This window comes from Simochromis diagramma, unplaced genomic scaffold (genome assembly GCF_900408965.1).
Source record: "Simochromis diagramma unplaced genomic scaffold, fSimDia1.1 OVJJ01000443.1, whole genome shotgun sequence".
In the NCBI taxonomy this organism is placed as follows: domain Eukaryota; kingdom Metazoa; phylum Chordata; class Actinopteri; order Cichliformes; family Cichlidae; genus Simochromis; species Simochromis diagramma.
Genome location: NW_024387268.1, coordinates 461,664 through 475,880, shown reverse-complemented (window position 1 = coordinate 475,880; position 14,217 = coordinate 461,664). Strand labels below are relative to the sequence as shown.

General features: G+C 46.5%; 1 protein-coding gene across 1 annotated transcript; it reads left to right on the top strand.

Moving 5' to 3' along the window:
* Window positions 1-770: 770 nt before the first annotated feature.
* On the top strand, window positions 771-14,093 carry nmnat2 (nicotinamide nucleotide adenylyltransferase 2). Its single transcript, XM_040002522.1, has 11 exons — window positions 771-990; window positions 3,891-3,979; window positions 6,509-6,576; window positions 7,390-7,468; window positions 7,907-8,033; window positions 8,116-8,196; window positions 9,317-9,361; window positions 9,516-9,592; window positions 11,411-11,512; window positions 11,596-11,663; window positions 11,827-14,093. Exons 1-11 carry the CDS (start codon window positions 906-908, stop codon window positions 11,927-11,929), a joined length of 924 nt encoding a protein of 307 aa, XP_039858456.1. The 5' UTR covers window positions 771-905; the 3' UTR covers window positions 11,930-14,093.
* The last annotated feature ends 124 nt before the right edge of the window (window positions 14,094-14,217 follow it).

Here is a 14,217-nt window from a genome sequence, read left to right as displayed (position 1 = left end):
CAGGCCGTACGCCACCTCCTCGTGAGCTCAGAGATCTCTGGTCCCTGTTCCTGCTGCCACATGGGAAACTGGAAAAACCTGACGCCGTTTCCCTGGGGGTCCCCTTCTGGTCCCCTTCTGGTCAAGTGTGCGGTTGTGACAGTTTATAATGCAGCAGGCCACCATGGCGACCACTTTATGTCCCATAATGCACTATGTTATGACAGTTCAGACATACTCCCAGCCTGGTGTTAGTAGTAACAAGAAGTCACAAGCGAAAGGAGAACCATGACACACGTTTAACGAAGGAAGGTTTAATCATCAAAATGATTTATTACAAAAATAGACATAACAGTGGGCAGAGAGAACAGAGTCACACTGAGGCAGCTCATTTAAGTGGTAGATTCAAGCTGCTCTTCATATGTTTGTCCACCAGGTGTCACCAGAGGCCTGTGTTTAAAATAGCAATGAACTGTTTTTAATTAAGATTCAAAGCTTCGTTTGTCCGTCGCTGGTTTGGACCAAAGATCCTGAACGTGGGACGATAACAAGGTCAAAGGAATTTGAACCTTCCTGAGCATGCGCAGTAGACGCAGGGCTCCGGTCAGACTGATGCGCTGCTGGTCGTTAAGGGAACGACTGAGCCCGTGCGCTGCGCGCGTGCCCTGAACGCGGTGCGGTGTCTGTAACGCACTGACGCTGCCGCAGCCCCCCCCCCCCCCCCGCCCCGTCTCTCTCTCCCTCCCTCCCTTTTCTCCCCCTCCCTCCCTCTCTCTATCTCCCCATCCATCCCTCCCTCCCCCTCTCTCCTCCTCTTCCCCTCCCTCTCTCTCTGCTGCGGCTGCTCCTCTATAGGCGAGCTCCACAGAACGCGACAGGACCGGGACCAAGACCGGGACCGGGACTAAAGAAGAGCGAGGAGAACCATGACGGAGAGCACGAAGACCCACGTCATCCTGCTGTCCTGCGGCAGCTTCAACCCCATCACCAAAGGACACATCCATATGTTCGGTAAGGAGGTGGGGGATGGGGTGGTGGCAGGTATGGGTGTGTTTGGGGATAAAGATCACCGGAACCCCGGTGCTGAATATCCGCGCTAAAGCTCCGAGCCGGACTCCGGCCGCTGTCCGGGAGGGTGGTGCTGAAACGGGCGACGGCTCCGGTAAAATCCCGACGACTCAAACAAACGCAGTACGGAGCAGCCCGGGCCCACGTTCAGGAAAAACACGGAGCTGCCCCTCAACCCTCCGAGCCAAACCGTGACAAAAACACGCACACTGGTGTAAGGAGGCCGTCAGCGTGCGGGGGCCAGGCCGGGGGTGTTAGTGCCTTGCTCGGCCGCCTCTCCCTGCGCGTTAGCGGAGGTTACAGTGTGGTCAGAACATGTTTTCATCATAGAATCAAAACGACTGCAGGATCAATGATGCGACTGTTAGTGTGACTGTTCTGCTGGACGTTCAGAGGCCTTTCATCGCGTCACAGCGGAAAACACGACGGTCAGCGATCAGTCTCCCCACGAAGAACCGCGTCACGAATACAGTCAAATTAATAAACAGGTTTGCTGTAATATCAGGAGGCACAAACAGAAACGGTCTGTTCTCAGCTGGAGACATTCTCGTGATTCATTTCTGGAAGATGAATAATTCACAGAGATAAAACGTAACAGAGTTTACAGTTCAGCTGATGTCACAGCGTCGCTGTTATTCACTGGGCTGTGTCACGTGACCTTTCAACGAGCAACGATCTCTTTGAAGTGCAAAGATCGATAAGAGTCATCGCTGTTTGTCCTTTAAATCCTTCTAAACTGCAATTTATCCATTAAAACAAACATCAAGTCATTGTGAACTCAGCTCTTCTCCAAACGCAGTTCCCTGCTGGTTAACTTGTGTGTGTCCACCTTACTGGGTCACCTAAAACCAGGTTTATGGCACTGAATTAAAACTAAATGTGAAAAAACCTGAAACGATGTCCTGCAAATGTGATGCGAACGTTTCTGTATCACTATGAACCGAAGAGATCTTTAAATATGACACCCACCATTTACACACAACTACGTCCCACAAAATGACATTTAAAATATAAATCTATAAGAAGGCTGTTAGTTTGTGTTACTGCACACTGAATTTGAGACATATTCACGAACACACTGTTAAAATGTTCAAACTTTAAACAATAAAACATTAAAATGAGAAAAATCGCTTTAGATTTTCTTCTGTTCCTGTTGCTTCTGTTTCCTGTTTCCTGTTCTTCAGCGCCTGGCTTTGCTTCTCTCTCCTTGTTTCGTGGACTTCCTGTTTTCTTGCTGAACTCTTCTCCACGTCCTGCTTGTTGTTCTTCCTCCTGCTGAATGTCTGAACTCTGAAACTCTTTAATCTGAAGCTTTCTGCCTTCATGTGGTCAGAGCTTCTTTTTCATCCGCTCACAGTTTGCTTGTTGAGGCTGATTCTTCATTAACAGCTGTCACCCCCTGATGAGACAGGCGACGAGTTCTGGATCAGAGGGTCACATAAACTCTAACGTGGTTCCCACGCCTTTGTTTTAATCAGATACAAATACAAATGTAAGCTTTTGACAGTGTGGAGCAAATACAGCCGGATAGAAAGCGATGAGTCTTTACTGTTGAGCTTTCTAAAGGTTTTATCCTCATTGATTAAACAAAAGGAAGTTAATGATCTTTGATCCTGAAGACGCTTCAAGTAAATAAAAGTTAAAGGCTTCACGACTGGGCTGAGAAACGTCGTGCCATCGTCTCTGCTCTCGGCCTGCGACTCCACATCTTTCTTGATGTGTGGGTTCAAACATGGAAGCAGCTCTCTGTGAATAAATGATGTTCTTAGATAACAGAGCAGTCTGCGAGGATAAACGAGGCTCCTTCTACACTCGGTGAAGATGTAGGCTCTTCTGTCCTCCATCTCTCATTATATTATCCACCTTTTTCTTTTGTTAGCTTGGAGCTCCAGTGGAGACGCCTGTGTGTTTAGTTTGATACGGCCGTGAGTCGCTGCAGAGACCACAGCCAAAATATTTCAACAACCTAAAGTGGGACAGAAAAACAGGAAAAATGATTTGGACTTGGGGCTTGAATGTAACAAGCAAAGGAACTAAACCCAGCTGTGCCCCTGCTGACCATCGTTAAAGATCAGAGTTTTTCTAGTTTTTGTGTTTTATTTTAGTTTGTTTGTTTATTCGATTCATTTTTGTTTTCTTGTTTTCATTTCAGTTTAGTCTCAGGTGTTTTCCAGAGTGACTTCTTTTGTTTCACTTTCATTTTTATTGCTTTGACTGTGACTCAAACTGGCAGCAGACAAACTGAATCCAGTCCCTCTGTTTATGTAGCGAAGCGTGTAGCAGTGTGAAAGTGTCAGTGATGGATGCTGTTTAATGTATGCAGTGTGTTAAAAAGTGTGCAAAAACCTAAATAACCCAACAGACCAGTGGAAGCTGCGCAGAGAGGCTGAACGGCCTGAGAGAGCCGGCTTTATACTCTTCACCACATCCACCCTTCAGGTGCAGCCACTCACTGCTTCACCCAGGTAGAAGCAGGAAGCACAGAGGGCGCTAGGCTAGGCTAGGTTCAATTAGAACAAGCTAGGTTTAGTGTTTTATGAAAACTTTGGAGCTAATTATGATGAAGGGATTCAGCGCTGGTATTACAGCACGGACACTGAACTCACGTCATGTAAAGATCTCATCAAACCACCAACTTCAATTCACTTCATTTTTTGTAGTTTTTATTTAACTTGAATGTTTCTCCATCCCTGTTTTTAGGCTTAGCTCAGCGTAACTTTGCCATAGATTTGGCATTTGTTTGTAAGTAAACCAACCTGCAGCAAACATTGAATCATGGCTGACAACATCTTGGACAATAAAACATTAAAAAAAAATCTTTTTATGTTTATCTTTGTTTGCAGAAAAAGCCAGAGAATATCTGCACAAAACGGGACGCTTCATTGTGATCGGAGGAATCATCTCACCGGTGCACGACTCCTACGGGAAAGCTGTGAGTGAGCCTTGAATCGTTTCATGGGGTCGGTGGCAGTTCGTTCTGTTTTTCTAAACTTTCCTTCATGAAGATGATAAAGGATCATTTTGTAATTCTCAGTTTGACCTCATGCCTCATTGTTTCTATGCATAAACCAGATACAATGATGCAGGAACTTGTCTGTTCACGTTGTTGTTGCAGTGTTGTGTGTTAGCTTCAGTGCAGAGCTGTGTTTTCCTTATAGGCTGGCGTTATTAGTTGATGAAGGTCGCTGATGATGAGGAGGAGTTTTTCTGAAAAGTGACAAAAAGTATTCAAGTCAACATCGTGAGAGTTCAGCCCTGTTCAGGATAAAACCCGTATAGCTCCTTCAGCTAGAATTAACCAAAAACACATGTTTGCATTGTTAGGGGCGTGGCCTCTTTGACTAACAGGTGGATGGTGACACGGGCGGCTGTAGCTGCTGCTAGGCTATGCTAGGCTTCATCTGAGCCAACTGTAGCCTCTGAAATGGCGCTGTGGACGGCGTTTGTGCCGTTGGCTGCTGTGAGGTTGTTGTACTCACAGACCTATCAAGACGGCTAAGCTGCAGTTTTGGTGCACAGTGAAATCCTGTGCTTGGATGTAGCTTGCTAACTAGCATTAGCTAATAACTTAATATTTTGCCTTCTATTCTGCCCCGTCACTGCTGGCACCATAAAAACAACATAAATGGGCAAAATGTTGACGTGAAGCTTAAAAACCAACAAACAAGAAAATGTCCTTGTGACGTGGCTACTTCCATCATTTATATACAGTTTGTGATCATTGGACTTTCCTGCAATAAATAATTTAAATCTTGAAATCTAGGTACAGTTTTTCCCAGAAGTGCAACCAACCTCAGTAAATAAAACTGCACGTTGAAAATGACGGTAACACGTACGCAGTGCTGTGAAACAGAACGCCAGGAGGACCAGATTGGAATGAGGCCAGCCAGGCATGCGCAGAAATATAAATCATCCAGTTTGAACCAAACAATTTCTGCTCCCCACGAATGGTAATAAGGTTGAAAAACAGATGTTACATCTTGGTTATTGTTAGTATTGCGGACAGATGCCTTTAACATGCGACTTCATCCTCCTGCAGAGTGCAGACTGTGTTTCGTATGTTAGAGTCGAGCACAGATCACGCTGTCTGCAGCTTTCCACTCTGCTTCCTGCAGGAATTAATGAAGGTCTCGTCCTACTTTTGCTCTGCCTCTACAGAAACACACAACATGAATAATAGATGCTACAGAAATCCAGTTTCATCCACTTTGCTGTTCGTTCCAGTTATGTTTGTTTTCCAGCATCGTCACCTGCAGCTGAATGATCCCAATGATGGATTGTTAATGATGGAGATTATTCACATCGCTCATCTTATTAGTGTGTCAGGCCCGATGACTCACAAACCTCTCTGTCCTCAGAAAGCAGTGCGTCAGGCTTTATTCACAGGTGGAAAACACGACGTGGCCGGCTTTAGAGCCACCGTGAAAGCAGAACATTTCCCACCTGCTCTCCGTCTGTTTTATCCAAACGACTCCTGCTTTCATATTTCATTGATCTGGATTTCCCACCATCCCCTCTGAACGGCACACATTTTCTTTAATGAGCTACCAGAAAGACTCTTAATTACTTTGAAGTTTTTTAATCCTTTTGGTGGGAGGAGGACCTCGCAGGGGTGAAACACATGAGACGACACAGAAAACTGTGGCTTAAGAAAAGATAAGAGCCTGATCGATGGATGAATCTCAAATCTAACGAGGATAATCAGTCAGAGCTGAAGATTTGTTTTGATCTAGATCTTATTTTGGTTGGAAAACTCATCTTTCTGTTACCTGGATATTAGTTCTGAGTTTAAACGCCTGAGCTGAACCGTCCGAGGCAGGGTGGAGTGGGTGGAGGACGAGTGTCAGGGGTGAAAGGGAATGTTTACAAGATGGCAGTGAGACCTGCTGTGATGGTTTGGAGACTGTGGAGGCCGAGCTGAATGGTTCAGATGTTCACTGGGAGTCAGCAGCATGGGCGGGATCAGAGTCACAGAGCCTGGTTTGCACACGTGCAGGAGGGAGGGTGGATATATCAGACAAAGCTGCCAGACAGCAGGAAAAGAGGAAGACCGCAGAGGAGCTTCATGGATGTAGTGAAGGAGGACATGAAGAAGAAGAGAAGGACTTAAATTCAACCTAATTTGCTGGTTAAAGATGTGAATAGTGCACATGAACTACAGGACTCTGTTTAATTCAATTTAGTTTTATTTATACAGCGCCAAATCACAACAGTTTACACTGTCAGGTAAAGATGCCACAGTAACACAGAGGAATCTCAGAAAAGCCCAACAAGCAGATGAGCCACTGTGAGCAGGAGCTTTGGCAACAGGAAGGAAAAGCTCACTTTTAACATCTTCTCAGTGAGTTTAGGATGAGTTTCCTTTCATGCTTGTTTTTCATGTTTTTTAAACATGAAAAACGTGGCTGACGGTGCCGCGGCTGACGGTGCCGTGGCTGACGGCGCTGCTCTGTGTCTGCAGGGTCTCGTGTCCAGCAGACATCGCCTCACCATGTGTCAGCTGGCCGTGCAGAGCTCTGACTGGATCAGGTGAGACTCTACCCCCCTTTAGAGGCTTTTACTCTGAAAATAAACACGTTTGAGCCATGTTAGAGACAGGACTTCCTGCAAGGAGTTTCACATTAAAAGCTCTGAAATGCCAGTATGTGGCTCGTTGTTTATTTATTTATTTTGGGGCCGTAAATCATAAAAGCAGCAAAACTTTTGGTAGATAAGTTGCAGAGTTGTGGACGTCATGCAGGTAGAAACATGACAGTTATTATTATTATTTAATAGAAATAACCCTGATATCAACACATTGTGTTTATTGTTTTTTATATGCTGTCATCAGCTCGGTGGTTTTCACGTTTTTGTTGAAAACACAGCCAACGTCAAATAAAACCACAGAAGAAGTGAACAAATGTCCCCTCAGAGAGACAAAGCAGCTGTGCTGGTGCTCAGTGGCCAGAGCCGGAACATGAAGTGCTCCTGTAATGTCCACATAACCGTGTTTGTGCTGTTGGAGCCTTTTTAATGCATTTATCTGAACGATAATATGGCTGCTGTGAGGTCACTGTACCAACAGTCTAGTAACAACAAGTAACGCCCACGAGGTTTGGGGTTTGGGTGGCTGAAACTGAGAACAGGACACTAGGTTCAGGTTGCTGAATTTGAGTGAAGCCACGGGTGATTCGTGTCCAGAGAGAAGCCGTGAAACACTGGTCAAAACCAGACGATTGTAAAGAACCCTGTCGTTCCCTCGCAGGCTCTTAATGTGAAACATCTGCAGGACGTTTTATTGGCAGCTGAGACTGAAACTAGCATTTGTGTCCTCATCATTCTTTACCTGTTTGTTTGGTGAAGGGTGGACCCCTGGGAGTGTTACCAGGACACCTGGCAGACCACCTGCAGCGTGCTGGAGCATCACCGCGACCTGATGAAGGTGGGCGTTTCTGACTCTGTGTAGATGCAACGCCCCTCACTCTTTTCATTTCCATTAGAATCGGTCATTGTAGTAACAGCGGCTGGAAAGACATCGTCGAGCCCTTTGTTGAGTCATTTCCATGACTTTTCTTTGGTCTCACTTTAACTGGTTGAGCTGCTAAAGGTCTCAGGATCAATTCAAAGTTTAAAGACGCGTATTTTAAATTTCTGTATTCAATATTATTTCAAACCTTCCAAAATGAAAAAGCATCATCAGAAGGTGACAAAAAAACTGCTCTACACTGCTCTACACCCGTCACTGAAATGAGGCTAAACAGCAACAAACATTCCCACTAGTGAAATGCTGCCCCCTGCTGGGGAAAGAGTTACAGAAAGCACCTGTAACAACTCAGAGATGAAGTTACAGAAGAGTTTCTAACGATGTTTGCGTCCTCAGAGAGTCACCGGCTGCATTCTATCCAACGTCAACACTCCGTCAACCACTCCTGTGATTGGTCAGCCACAGAACCAGACCACGCCCATCTACCAGAACAACAACAACATGAACCACACGCCCACAGCCAGTGAGTCAGATTTCAGGTTCTTAATGAGTGTTAATGAGCTGATGTGTGGTGTTGGGCTCTAAACGTCCTCTCTGCCTCTCAGTCAAGCTGTGGGGGAAGATCAGCGAGAGTTTGGGCAAAATCTGCTGTGCGCGCCCGCACATCGAACGCTTCACCTTCGTTGGTAAGAATTTACAAATAAGAACATTACAAAATAAAAGCTCGATCCCTTATAAATGCCAGTTCGGATCGAGGACGAGATGTAGAAACAATCAGAATTTGATGTCTTGACTTTACACACACGACCACAACATTCACACATAATGAAAATAACCAATAAACAAGTGTTTTTATGTGGATACATGAATATGTTCTTCTGTGCTGTTCATTCCTTCTTTCTTTCTCATTACTGTCTAACATAAAGTTTTGCTATTTCTCTATAAAAGCAACAAAAACACAGCTGATCTGGACGATCCGCCCTTCCCTCCTCGTGCTGCTCTGGACTTCCTCCAGCACAGCTGCTGTTTTTAGTGTTTGAACCTCAGTTGGGGGATTTTTTTGGAAATGGTGATGTGAACTTTTTGCTAATTACTTAACAAAGCGATTTTCAAATTGAGGAAGCCTCGGAGTTTGTGCTCGGGTGTAGATAAGCTCACAGCACAGGTGCCACCCTCACCTCTTCAAGCGTGCCGCGGCGCAGTCTGCTCATGTGACTGCATTAAGCCCGCACGTTTTCTAGTGGGGGGAGAAACCAAACATTGACATGTGCAGAGCGGGGACGTAGATGGAGCTGCCAGGCCGGAGGAAAAAGAGGAAGACCTCAAATAAGATTGATGAAGGTAGAGAAGGTCTGTGTGACCGAGGAGGATGTGAGGAGATCCACTGTAGTGAACCCTGGAGGGAGCGCCTGAAAGAAGAAGAAGAAGTAAAGGATGAAACATGCTCCTCGTGATGCTCCTGACCTGATACCTGATGAGCGTGCTGCATGGTCAGATCTGCAGACTCAGCTCTTCTCACCTGTGATGATCAGTGGAACAGAAGGTGATGCCTGATTGGTCAGAACTAGCAGGTGTGGCAGAAGTCCAGAGGTGCAGAACGAGAGGACCTTAAAGTTTCAATCAGCTAAATTCAAATTGGGGTTTTTGTATGAGCGGCGTCACAAAACATTTGATTCCACTTCACAGCTCAGTGTGTCAGTAAGAGCTGTCTGAAGACAGCAAGGCGGCACTATCACGAGGAGCCTGCGTGTGCCCGTGTTTTGCTTCACCGCCGTGTAATCACATGTGTTTGTCTCTCTGTGTCAGATGAAAACGCCAACCTGGGGACTGCGATGAGATACGAGGAGATCGGTGAGTGGGGTCTTCAGTGTGTGGACCTGAGCGGACTCGTGTGTCGTGTCCTCCGGTTTTCCTTCCTGCTGTGTTTGTTTGTTTGTTTGGATCCGGTAAACATGATGTTTACTGAGGGCGTGTCTCTTTCCTCCTGCCTGTTTGCCGTCTGTAGAGTTGCGCATCTTGCTCCTGTGTGGCAGTGATCTCCTGGAGTCCTTCTGCATCCCTGGCCTGTGGAAGGACAGTGATGTAAGCATACCATAGCCCCTCCCACTTACATGTAGCCCCGCCCCAATCACATGTAGCCCAGCTCCTCAGCTCTTTTCCCAAACTGTAGGCTGGATATAAAAGATGGACGTAGCTTTTGGGTGTGCGAAGTGAAGCCGGTGCCTCGAAAACTATTTGATGTTCATTTTGGAAATAATGTCTCCATCAAAGTAACGCAGGCAGTAACCCGGAGAGCAGCTTTCACAGCTAAAGCTCTCAGAAGCTTAACTCAAGGCTTCAAAAGTGGACTTCAGGGGCTATGTCCATTTTCAATATACAGTTTAATCCCAGGACTCGGCTGTGACGATGAATGTTGTTGACAAGGGAAAATTTTCCAGCGTTATTCTCTCCAAAGCGGCGCTGCACGCAGAGCAGACGATCCATAAATGAGATTTATGCAGTGAAATTCACCACAAACGCAGCGAGGTGTTTTTAGAGGCCGGCTGGAAGTGTCCGCGCTGTCTCTTCAGCCTTCGGCTGCATTAGAAGATGTAAAGTTACTAAACAGCCTGAGCAATAACAAGAAATCCAGATTTCTCACTTCCTGTCGAATGTTTATTTGGAGAAACAGAAAGACTTTAAGAAACGTTTCTATGGAAGATAAACGGGGACACCTCGTGTTGGTCTGTTTGTACGACTTCAGTGAAACCGTAACACTTCACACATGAGGCTAGTTACTTTTATTTTGAAGTCTTTCGAACTGGAGGACACAGAATGGTCCCGTTCTGATTGGCTGCAGTTTTCCTGATAGCAGCGTTTCAAGGCGTGACGGGCCTGAGCTGCACAGACGGCTGATTTACGATGCCGGTGGGGTGAGAGTGCTGCTGCTGACATCACTAAAGGCAGCTTCAGGTTTTGCAGAAACGTCACTTTCTGTGTTTTCGTGGATAAATGAGTCTCACTAAATGAAGACTCATAAACGCTGTGATCCAGTTTTAACGTTCGTTATAAACTCGCGAGGACTGAAAAGTTGCAGCAAACTTTCCTGCGTCAACAACCGAGGTGAAGTGAACAGGAGGCGATCGACCGCTTGTCAAAGAAAGCGTCAGTGGTTCACTCACCTGGTGTGTGTGTCAGAGCTAGGAGGAATTTATTTGACTGCAGGTGTGTTTCCATCCACCTGTTTTTACTCACATTTTCAGTCTGAGATAAAAACGCGATGGAAACGCCAAAAATCAAATAAATCTGAAGTAATGTGACTTGATCGTCCACCGGAGAGACCAGAACTGCTGAAACGAAGTCATCAGCTGTGATTGAAGCGGCGAGGAAACGGTAACCTTCCTCATGTGAACGCTTAAACTGAGAGAAATGTCTTATTTCATCAGATCATTCAGGTGATTCCATCACATTAACGTGTTATTCTTGGATTCTTCTAGAGCAGCTTTGCATGATTTACAGTTTAAAATAATCCTACTGTGTCTTATACTGGGCCTCAACGCAGCCCCTCAGTTCATGCTCTGTCTGAAATGTGCTTTTTAAGCTCCTCCCCCTTTGAGCCATCCTTCTTCTGGTTGGCTAATCCCTCACAAACAGAAGGTTTCAAGTCTGTGTGCCTGAGGTGACCATGTAAGGACAAACCCTCTCTGTGACATCATACGTAGCCAACAGTGGAACAAAACGGAGAGTTTAGAGCAGCTCACAGGATTTAGATTCATGTTAACTGGAGATGAGCATCAGCCATCAGAACAGGACATAAAGAGAGCAGCTCAGTCAGCTTTTCTTTTGCTCTGATGAAGCTGAAGTCGTCGTCCTGTCGTTCAAACCGATCTCAGCCTGAAGCTCGTGTTCCTCTGCTTTCAGATGGAGGTGATTGTGGGAGATTTTGGGATCGTGGTGGTTCCTCGTGATGGCGCCGACACAGAGAGGATCATTAATCACTCCTCCGTTCTGCGCAAGTTCAAGGTCAGAGCTCACCTCCAGATCACATGACCTTTGACCCAGAGAAACATCCTCCAGCGTCTCAGCTCATTTCTGTTCTGTTTCAGGACAACATCACCGTGGTGAAGGACGCGATAAGCCACCCGATGGCCATCGTCAGCTCCACCAAGAGCAGGTGGGAACTCAGATATTTAGAAAACGCTTTCGCACCAGCGTCCACGTTTCAGTTTCATGGTTTTCAGAGTTTTAACATTCAAAGAGGTTCATTAAAATGAATTCACTCTGGATCCAAACTGTTGAAAGCGTGACCTTTCCGCCGTCTGTTTCTCCGCCCACAGACTGGCGCTGCAGCACGGCGACGGCCATGTTGTGGACTACCTGAGTCAGCCCGTCATCGACTACATCCTGCAGAGTCAGCTGTACATCAACGCCTCGGGATAGAGACGACAACAACCTGCCCGCATGAAAACAGGGAGACTGGAGGAGGAGGGGGAGGGGGGTCCTACCTACTACCATCATCTATTTAAAACACGACCCCTCCTCCTCCTCAATCTAAAACTTGTCTGTCTTCTGTGTCAAACATATACTCTTCTTTGAGCTGTTGCTTTCCAACAGGAGCGTTAGTGCTCCTCCTTCTGTCTGTGTCATGTGACTTTACATCAGGGGAGGGGGAGGGGGGTATTTTGGGAGGTCTTGGGGACGATGCACAGAGGTAACTCCTCAGGGCTGTGGCGGCGACGGCGGTGTTTTCTCTTTCTCGTTCTTTATTAAGGTCTGCGAATGCATGACACAGTCGGGCATGCTCAGTGTGCGCAGGATCGTGCTGGGCGGGGCTTCATGCAAGAACCATTCATGAGCTCAGGATGCCGGCCCGGCTTACACATCCACAGATACTTAGTCCCAATCTGAAATACGGTCCACTGAAAGAGACAGACAGCTGCAGCAGAGCAGGATGATCCCCGTTAATTTGTTTGAGCCGTTAAAGATTTCGGCACAATTAACCCCGTCACCAAACACCTGATGTTCCACCAGGTTCCACCTTTAACCACACTTCAACCAAGAAGCGCCTCCGGCTGACTGAAGATGACGGAGAGCTGCAGCGGTAAGATCAGAGCCTCCCTGAATCTACACTCCTTATTTCCTTAGACCACGTGGACCAGTCAAAACCTCTAGGCTGGATCAGTGCGTGGGTCACTCAGGTTGCAGTACCATGTAACAGCCACTAGTTGCTGACTCCAGTTCAAAACCTTCGTGTTGGATGACCTAAATGTGTAATGATGGCGTGCAGGAAGTCTCGCCACCACCTCCGGCTCTAAACTGCTTTTCTCCACACCAGAAATACTTTAAGGACCCAGAGCACCAGGCTCAGTCTGTGCACGGTGCAGCTACAGTAGCTAACACTGACCCGTGTTTCCAGTAAGCTGTGAAACACCAACCCCAAATCCTTCCCAGGCTTTTCCCAGGCGTCACACTCGCACGGTGTCCGAGGAAGGAGACGGCCTCCAGGGTCGGAGCAGCGCAGGGCGAAAGGGTCTAGAAGCTTCAGCCGTCATTCAAAACTAAAGTTAGAAAGAGCTCACACCAAGTGTCCGAGCGTGATGACTCAGCAGCACCAGCAGGTGGCGTTATGCTTCATTGTGTCCATCTTTATTTACAGTCTGTGGCGTTCTTGCATGAGGCCCGTCGTTTCCTGCAGCTCTTCTGCAAAAATGTAACACCGCGACGCTGCTGTCACAAATCTTCCACACGTAGATGCGCCAGGAACCAGAGCTCGGCACATACTGCAGGTAACCATCAGGCTGTAGCCAAGCTTGAGCTCTGCAGTGATGAAGATGATGTCCTCGGCGGCAGCAGTGTTCAGCATCCTTCCTCCTCGTTTGCTCCCGTTCTTAGACTGCATGCTTAGACAGTTTGGTTCTGGCATGAGTGTTTATCACTTGGTAGATTATAATCTGTTGTGAACGTGTTTGCAAAAAAAGAAAAACAGAAGAAAGAAGTTAAAAAAAGATCAAATATCTATATGAAAAAAAATAAAACATCGCTGCAGCGGGGATCATCGTCTCCCACGTCCGGCCATTTCTATTCGCTCTGTACAGAAGGCATCCCCGGGACACGTACGATTTCTACACGCGGTCAGGTGTGTGTGTGTGTGTGTGTGTGTGTGTGTGTGTGTGTGTGTGTGTGTTTAAAGGATTGGTTGCTTTCAGTCACTTTTTTTGTATCATGTAGCTGAAAATTCGTATTTTTTTAATTAATCTGCCTTTTCTGTTGCACTCACTTCTTCTACATGTAATCTGTGATGGCATTTTAGGCGTGTGTGTGTGTGTGTGTGTGTGTGTGTGTGTGTGTGTGTGTGTGTGTGTGTGTGTGTGTGTGTGATTTATGAGCACAAATGTGTGTTTACAGATCAGGACGGAGGTTTAATTACAGTCATCAGTGTCACTCTCCAAAGAGGATGTAAGGAAACGTGAGTTTGACCGTTTTCAGCTGTTTGTTTTGCTGTGTTCGTGTCCACGTCACCGCTCTGCTTCTGAGCTGATTTGAAGCTGTGGTTACATTCACACCTCGCTGCTGCCAAAATAAAATATTTCTTTGACTAAAGCACCTCAGCCTCTCTGACTCACATGGGCTCATTTCATCCTGCTCGTCTTCAGCGTCCGGTCTGTTGCGTCGGATGTTTGACCCACACACAGAAATACCAGTTACACGAATCTAAGAAGTGATGAATA

Bases quoted from the DNA above. Each gene is read 5' to 3' on its own strand.
- nmnat2 (XM_040002522.1), top strand. From the start codon at position 906: ATGACGGAGAGCACGAAGACCCACGTCATCCTGCTGTCCTGCGGCAGC. The intron at 8,197-9,316 runs GTAAGAATTTAC...TCTCTGTGTCAG, and splicing joins CGAACGCTTCACCTTCGTTG to ATGAAAACGCCAACCTGGGG. The intron at 9,362-9,515 runs GTGAGTGGGGTC...TGCCGTCTGTAG, and splicing joins GATGAGATACGAGGAGATCG to AGTTGCGCATCTTGCTCCTG.